The sequence below is a fragment of the Varanus komodoensis genome, unplaced genomic scaffold, assembly GCF_004798865.1.
Source record: "Varanus komodoensis strain SLA01 unplaced genomic scaffold, ASM479886v1 scaffold30, whole genome shotgun sequence".
In the NCBI taxonomy this organism is placed as follows: Eukaryota; Metazoa; Chordata; class Lepidosauria; order Squamata; family Varanidae; genus Varanus; species Varanus komodoensis.
In genome coordinates, this window is record NW_025335762.1 from 8,459,582 (window position 1) to 8,468,596 (window position 9,015).

Genomic DNA, 9,015 nt, shown 5'->3' on the forward strand with positions numbered 1-9,015 from the left:
GCCTATGACCTTCACACATAATCACCATGAATTCATGCTAGCAGTGACAAAAGCTTGCTCCAAAAATCTTCTGTTAAGATTCTAGTACAAAAATATTCACCATTAGGAAGAAAGACAGAAAACAGCCTTTTACTGAATCAGACCACTGGTCCATCTAGACCTTGATGTGGTTGACACTGAGAGCAGTTGCTCTATGGGAAGTCAGGCAGCTGTTTCTCCAGCTCTAGCAATTAAATGTGGAGCATGCTGCATTCCTTTTGGTACTGTCCGTGAGGTTTTCATGGCAAAGATACTGGAGTGGGTTGCCATTTCCTTCTCCAGTATACAGTCAGTAAAAACTAGACCAGCAGATGACTGTGGCTCAGATCATGAGCTTCTGGTTGCAAAATTTAGGCTTAAGTTGAAGAAAGTAGGGAAAAGCACTAGGCCACTCGGGTATGACCTAAATCATATCCCTGATGAATATACAGTAGAGGTGACAAATAGATTTAAGGAATTAGATCTGATAGACAGAGTGCCTGAAGGAAATGAAGGCCGAATACCAAAGCATTAAGGCTGTGAATATGGCATTAGAGGTCTAAGTGCTTTTTTTCCATGTTTCCCATAGCACTGGTCCTATTGTTTAATACCACAACAAGTATCGGCCATTGTTGAGGTGCTTCGCTGGAAGTGCTCACAGCAGGGCAGTATTTCTGTCTCCCCTTTCTAAACAGGGCATCCTCACAATAATTTTCTGTCATCCTTTAGGATATTACAGGCAGCATTTTAGCACACATGCCCTCTCTCTCTCTCTGTCTCTCTTTCTGCATGTGTGTGTGTGTCTTCTTTTGTATGCACTTGATCATTCACTCACGTAAAGGCTCCTCCCGTGGTTCTGCACACATAAGGCAAATATGAGAGATTATCCATGGGTTAGAGAATTTTGCTACGTATTACTCGGGACACTGGGTGTGGGTTTGAAGGATGTATGCCTTTTGGAAACATGCAAGCTTTCTTTCAGAAAGTAAAGAGGGGTATGTATGTGTGCAATAAGACCATGAGATACATTTCATTATTCTATGGTTGCTAGTACCTGTGGATGCATTTCACTGGACAAAAGAGAAAAAAAAATCCCATTCCCAGCTCTTCCATTGCAACCTGCATGTTTTTTTCTGAGACCGTAACTTTGTTCCGTCATGTCAGTTGGAGAGACATTTCCCTGGGTTGGGGGCTATCATGTGCAGTCAAACTTTAGAGTCCCCCAATTTTCCATCACAATGTTAACATCAAAATAGGAAGCTTCTCAAAACCACTCTGGTTTTATGCTAAAAGTGCTGCCACCAATCCTGGTAGTCTAATAGATCAGGATCACACAGTTCCGGGATAGACACAGCCCAGAAATGAAAGAAGCTGGATTAATAGCTAGAAAATAAGGTATGAAATAGAATAATATTGCAATGTGTGAGCTGCATTCAGACTGATTTGGGATTGGCTTGATATTTATGGACTGCCCAGCAGATGTTGAGACTCATTCTCCCTTTGTATGCACGGTTTCAAAAATATAATTTTATCTGTAGGCACTTTCTCAAATGTAGGCATTTTTTATTTTATGTCATTTTCCTTAGCAAACTGCATCACAAATGTTTGAACATTACAGACTTTAGGGTCTAAATGCATTCTGTGTTCAGATTCAAGGAGTATGAATTTGGCACTTTCAAACTGAAAAGAAAATGGATCCAATTTCTCACTGTTCCTACATAAGTAAGCCAGGTTTTTTGAGTGTTGACTGGAATAGGTGCAAACATTTGGAAAGGTCACAGAATCTCATAACAATCAACAAACATTTCATGGGGACTAAGGCAATAACCTTGAAAAAGTGTTCCGTATGCACCTTCTAGTCAGCTATGCATGTGTAGACTCTCACGCATAATTCCAAGGGAAAAGAGAAAACAAAATGCCTGCAAACTTTAATGACACTTGATTGCTAAAATGCTTGAGCATGATGAGGTGGACAAATGTGGATACTGAAATCAATCAGAGATTACAAATGGCTCTGCTATCTCTGCTGGTTGCCATCTTTTGCCAACAGTGGCCAGTGCCAAAGCAGCTGAAACAAAAGACAGAGAAGAGATTTGCAACAGATTCAACTGAATTCAGATTCCTTTGAGTCCAACCCATGGATCCTGCAATGGACTGGCTTTTTCCAAGTCTCACAAACTACAGACATTCCAGAATTGCATACAAAAAGCAACACCCACCAAAAACTTCTGTAGGCCACAGTATGAAAAGTGAAGGAGTTGAAGAGGCATGTAGATTTTTTAAATATTGTTTCACTTTTGGAGAGATTTGCACAAATCCCCATTACCTAATATGCATTAGGTTTAATGCACATTAGCTTGTGTTAATATGAAAATTTGTGCAACGGAACATTGGCACACATGTAAATCAGAGCACTTAGAATGAAATTCTTCAACACAAAGATTCTGCCAAGCCGCAAATGACAGAAGGTTGTCCTACAAACTGAAAGAACAGATTTAACAAAACCTGTATGTTGCTAGGGTGATCTCAGGGTGCTTTTGTTAGCACAGACGGACATTTCCATTCCTGAATTCACAGCCTTGGTTAGTTCTGTAGTGGCTGGCTTTGGGAATATTTGGTTGGCTTGCAACCAGTCTCCTGTTCTGCAGTGAACTGAAGAACAGCTCAAGGCCATTGTGAGAACTCAGTACATCAAAAGAGAACATGAGACATCTCTGACCCGTAGCTACCATTTTCATGCAGCAGACAGTTATTCTGTATGGAGTTCCCTACTGAAGAAGCTAGAGATCACTGTTTTATGGAGATCTATATTTTCGAAGGCAGTGGTAAATGCCTACACTATCTACAATTCTGCCTGTGGGGCAAGAATCTTCTAAGGCAGGTCTGTGATACCAGCAGAGCAGTGGAAAACACCTGACAGATAAAATGGTTAAAAAGGCAACAGCCCAAGTCTAGTACTTACTAAGCAAGGAAATCCTTGGGATGGAGAATTCTATGGAAGAAAGGGATGCTGCCCATTATGGATTGGCCCAGAACACACACACACACACACACACACACACACACACACACACACAGAGAGAGAGAGAGAGAGAGAGAGAGAGAGAGAGAGAGAGAGAGAGAGAGAGAGGTTGCTTTTCTTTCAAAAGTAGAACTTGTATACTTTAAGAGTTAATCTAAGAAGAGTTTTGTGAAGCTCAGCCAACTCAGTCTGTAAATGTTGAACTTCCATTTATTTGTTTGTTTTAGTACCACAGGGACTGCAATCATGAAATATCAGCACACTTTGGAGGCAAACTTAAATTAAATTGTGGATGAGAGATGTTTTGTTTTGGACTGACCTGGTGTTCAGCAGCAGCAGCAGCAGCACCAAGTCTGGAGGAGGAACCAGAAGAGGGGACAGATACCAGCCATCAGTCCCTCCTTCTTCTGTAAAGACATGTTAGATCCCCAATGCCATATCTTCCCTTGCTCATAACCACTCTAATGGGGGCGCCAATCTGATCCCCAGGAACTCCCCAACAATTAAAACCAGCAAGTTAAAACTAATAAAACTTGGATGCTATGTAATAAAAATAGAGCCTGCTTGCAAAAGCCTCAGACCCAAAAACATATAAAAACTGACCAGCCCAACTGCATCTCTTACAGTAAACCAACAGAGACCCCGGTTCAGCCCAGCCCCACCTGGCCCCAAATGGCATACGCACTTCAGTCACTGGCCCAAGGCCACTGGATCTATGCTGCAGCCAGTGAGATGAATGCTCCGGCCCTGCTCCACCCCCAGGGTCCACTCTCACAGGTGTCCAGGGAAGGGAGGAGCACACAGGTGGTCCCAGAAGGTGGAGTAGTGAGGGGAGGGGCCGGCACACAAGTCCAGATCCTTTTGGATCCAGAATACCTGTTGCTCAGTTGTAGTCCCTGCCCACATCCTAGTATCCCCTGTGGATCTGATCAGCAGACTGGTCACCCCCTCCTCCAGGTCTGAATAGGGTGAGTCCCAGGAATAAGCCCTGGGGGACCCTGCTTGTCACCGTCTGCCATCCTGATGATTCCCCTTTAATAGTAACCCCTGCTTTCAGTCCATCAGCCATGCTCTAATTCATCGGACGGCACATTGGTCTATCCTAAAGCTCCTCAATTTCTCAACCAGGAAATCATGTGTCACTTTGTCGAAGGCCTTGCTAAAATTCAGGTAAACCACATCCACTGCATGCCCTCTGTCTAGCCACCTCAAAACCTTGTCATAGAATTCCACAAGTTTCATCTTGCAGGACCTGTTTTTCTGGAAACCATGTTGCATGGCCACCACCCTCCCATCCCTATCTAGGGACTCCAGAGCTTTTCATAGTATGAAAAGAGGCAAAATAGTCATTTGGCATCTATGCCTGTTTCCTGCGAGGGTACACCCGAGTCGACCTTAATTTAAAAACCAATGAGAGCTGCATGAAACGGAAGGTTCTGCTACCCACCTATAACTGAGCAAGCTTGGGGCTAATCTCACCTCTTTAGGGAAGAAATTCCATAATTTGGGTGCTACCACAAAGAAGGCCTCAAACATTTGGTTCTGACACCACTGACTCAGATGTGGATTTCAAGTACATCTTTGCGTGGACACAAGATGACGCTTTCTGGCAGCCATCTTAGCTGGGCAAAATCTATGCCATGTTAACTATAAAATTGATTCTCTATTCCCCTGCACATCAGTAAAGATAACTTTAGCTACATTTTGTACTAAGGGAGTCAAACCACATATCACAGTTGTCTCAAGTCTTTGAAAAGGAAAGACTGTGTGGCATTCTAATTAAAGCTGGTTTTGTTTGATTTTCAGGAAGCAAATCCTGCAGTGTTTCAGGAAGCAAATCTCTCTATGACAATTCTTTTGGTCTGGCTAGCTCTCCCCACATTTAGCCAACAGAAGTAAAGCAGCAGGCAAAGTATGTGCTCCTTCTATTTAATTAACCTGTTTTAATTTGCTTCTACCAAGTTCTTGCAGATGAAACAGCTGGGTTCTTCCTTGTGTTTTTGCCTCTTTTCATTCACATATCTTAATCTTTCATTGAAAATGATCAAAAAGCAACAGCAGCAGATGGGGATGCAATATGAAAGGTCTTGCAATAGAGATGAACTATCAGAGGGGGAAAAAGGCTGGAAAAGGTTTCAGATTATGTTTGGAAAATATCTCCAGGCATCAGAATTCACTGCCATCTCTCCCTCTCCATCTCCATCTCCTTCTCATGCACACATGCACAGTCTTCTTAAAGAAAATGTCAGATAAGTTTAGTCTTCTGAGCTCTTAAATCTAAATATTTCACTTTTGGGGTGTTTGTTCATTTTAAGAAAAATCTTAGCCGTGTTACTTTTGTCTCAGCACCTAGAGAGTTCAGAGATGTATGCAAAAAGCATAAGATGGTCTCAGTGTTTGCATTTTCCATTCTCCTGGGCACAAATTCTTCTTCTGATCTCTGGGACGCACCCAGCAGAACAAAGCTCTGACAGGAAGCAACTGAGAGTCACAATATTCTGTGTCTAAAAGGGTTTATGGATCCAGCACTGATTCGCCCCACAGAGAGCTGCCTTTTGTGATCAAAAAGGAACAAAGAAATATTCCAAGTAGACTTTATCTTCTCAGGTTTTAAAGGCAAATCATGAAGGTGGAATGGAGGGAAGCTTGCAAATATGGTGCCCACTGCTTGGGGTTATTTAAGTGCACCAGACAAATGTATATCCCACTGCACCCTACAAACAGTGACCATGAGGAGCATGAACATAATAAATCCAGTGCCCACACGGAGCTGTAACAAGGACATCTGTGGCAGGTGTCAGACAACAGTGGAAGGGAAGGGGCAACCAGCACACATTGCCGGAAGTACAGAGCCATGTCTCTGAACCAAAGTTCAAACATAGAAAGGCACTCAGAGGAAAATGTATCAAAGGCAGTAAATGGCAGAAGCTAATGCAAAGGCTGGCCAAGTGAGGGGAAAGAACTGGTCCAAGCAATATTAGAATAGAAGTTTGGTTTTAAATAGAAAGCATTTGCACTTTTTCTTTTTGGCCCCTGCCTTACCTGGATTCACCTTGGTTGATGGCAAGATAGATTTCCCAAGATGTTTCTTCAGGAATAGCACCATGAGGGATCAGCAGGCTAACACCTGCAACAAAATAAGTGTTACTCGACAGGATTCCAAATCTCTGCTGAAAGTAGAGAGAATCACAGTTTCAGCAAAGTGTTAGACTGAAGGTACATAATGGCTTCGGTGCAGTGCAACTCATAATGGCTTCAATACGTGCATTTTCTCCATCATCCTCCAAATGATTGTATAACATGGTCCATGTTCCAATTTGTAGGCATTAAGTATACCACAATGCTTGTACTGCAATCACTCATCAAGGACTTAGGTAAGATTAAGTTCCTTTTGTGTGAAGTGTTCAGAAAGTACCAGATGGAGGTGGGTTTTCAGCATACACTAGTAAAGTTTGGTTTTGTTTGGCAAATTTCATAAGTCCATTTCCATACTGCTTTTTGAAAACACAGAACAAAAGAAAAGAGAAATCTCTTGGAAGTTTGTATTCAGAAAGAATTTGATGGCAATTTTGGAAGGAAAGAATTGGAACATCACCACCAGCAATCTTTTGGAGTTAGATGTCCCCTGGGAAAGACCTAAATTTTCTGACCTTGCTTCTGGTTTGGATTGGTTTCTTGTGCTGCTGTTACATGGATCCTTGCTAAGATACATTTCCTTGGGTTGTGCCTCATTTTGGTTGCCTTTTAATGTTTGACTTAGTTTAGACAGCTCTTTTCTTACCTGGTAAAACCGTGCTCCTGATGTCAGCCTGCCATTGACCTTGCTGTATTGATATACCCAATAGATTTCCCAGACTGAGCTTATCTCAGCCATAGAAGGACATACTTTCTGAGTGTGCTGTGGGAGGACTTGGATCTGCAGGATCCATAACTTTCTCATTTTGCCAACATCCAAAAGAAAATGGGAAGAATATAGATCAACTCTTAAGCAAGCATTCTTCCTTGGAGGCCCTATTGGTGATGGAAATAAAATAGGGCATCTGAGGAAAATTGTAAGCTATGACTAGGTTCATTTTGAAGGACTGGGGACCTGGGAGTTCCAGGTTCTAGTCCAAACTCAGTCCTGAAGCTCACTGGGTGTTTCTGGGCCAGTCATTCACTGTCAACTAAACTACCTCACAGGACTGTTGCTTGTGAAATAGAGCTATGTAAGCCACCCAGGGACCCTTGCAAAAGGAAACAAAGTGGGGTATAAATGCAACATAATAATAGCAATGAGAACATAATAAAATCATATCCTTCCTATAGCTTCGCCTGACTTCGGGTAAGAAGCAGCACACTGATTGTTCACTCCACCTTCAAGACAGTTTGCTTGTGACTGCACCATTTTTCTAATGTCTTGAGCAACATCACTATTCCGCTTACTAGGTCCAGGACACACCAGCATCTGGTTTTTGTAAGGCATAATTCTGATCACAGCATGATTAGCTCAGATTTGCTCCAAGCCAAACACATTTTGAAAGCCGTTTTTGTAACTGAGTGCTAACACTCTTTACAAAATGGGCTTTTGAACAAAGAATTCCAAGCATCATCTTTTGTGAGTCTAATCTTAAGAATGTTCTCTTTTTATTTAATGTTACCTTTTCAGAAAAACCTTCCCTTGAGATTTTTTAGATTTCAAAAGACTTCGCTGTTCACTCCACTTTCAGACAATGGATTTATTGGCCAATGTCATGTGCACAAATGCTTTTCTTATGGAAACAGTTTTGGCTAATCTCACATATAAACACACATTTGAAGGAAGACCTCTGTGGGGTCTGGCAATGTTGAATCACTCATCCTATTTACTTGATTTATGCCTTATATAGATCTTCTAGGAAAGCATTTTGGGGCACTTCTCAAAAATATGATGCGATGGTCCATATAGAATAAACTCTTATACAATACAGGGAAATTCCTCAGGGGCTAAGTTGTCCAATTTGTGACCTGTGGTCAAAGGGCTGGATACCAATTTAAGAATGTAATGCTGGATTGTACAGGTTATAACCTCATTTGAATGACATATTGTCCTGGTTTACAGAACGGTTTAATATTACCTAGTACTACTGCTGTAGACAATCAAGTAAGGTACAATTGCATGGTGAAGAAGGGCCAGAAACCTGTAATTTAAAGGGGAAAGCAATTGGTCTTGTAAAGAGCAAGGTGCCCTGAAGGCTAAACTCTTGCCTGTAATGTACAATGTAAATTCATGACTATTTGCACTTTTTGTGTATGAGTTGCCATTGCCCTTGGTTGGCACAGTTTTGGTTGCTGTTTTGATCCACAAGAGCACACATGAGTCAAGTACAATGTCTGAATGACTCAGAAAACCTGTGTCATTGAAGAAAAAAACAATTGCATTTCACAGGGCGAAAAAAAATGATTTCATCAAATAGTTGGATGGATGCTCAAGGGCCAGGCTTCTATTTTGACATGCCACTCCAGCAGTTAGCTTTGATTAAGAAAGAAAGGGAAGAACACCTGCTACCCTGACAGCCTTTTGTGTCTCCTGTGAAAAGAGAGCAGCCTATTATGAGATTCATATTATTTTGCATATAAAAATGAATCCAGGAACATGCACAACCATAGCCCAACTGGGCATTCTCCCTCAGGCAATTATTATTATTATTATTATTATTATTATTATTATTATTATTATTTTTTATTAAAACATTTCTATGCCGCCCCATTCGCCGAAGCCTCGGGGCAGCTCACAACATAAAATAAAATACAAAAATAACAATATAAAAATAACAATATAAAATAAATAACAATATAAAAGAAGTTGCCCTGGCATGTCGGCAGCCAGTGCAGTGAGGGAGGAGCTCCCGCAAACAGCTGCACTCAGCAAGTTCTGCTCTAGTTCCAGCGTCCAGACGAGCCCTCAGGGCGGCAGCACCGCCCTGGTGGATGAATTCGGAATGCCCCCCCCCCCC

General features: G+C 41.8%; 1 protein-coding gene across 1 annotated transcript in view; it reads right to left on the minus strand.

The window, feature by feature from the left end:
* The window catches only part of UNC5D (unc-5 netrin receptor D), a 207,579-nt gene that overhangs the window by 44,659 nt on the left and 153,905 nt on the right, over positions 1-9,015 (minus strand). The window contains exon 11 of the mRNA XM_044437388.1: positions 6,083-6,167. Within this exon, the coding sequence (XP_044293323.1) occupies positions 6,083-6,167 (85 nt within the window). The remainder of the gene's footprint in view (positions 1-6,082; positions 6,168-9,015) is intronic.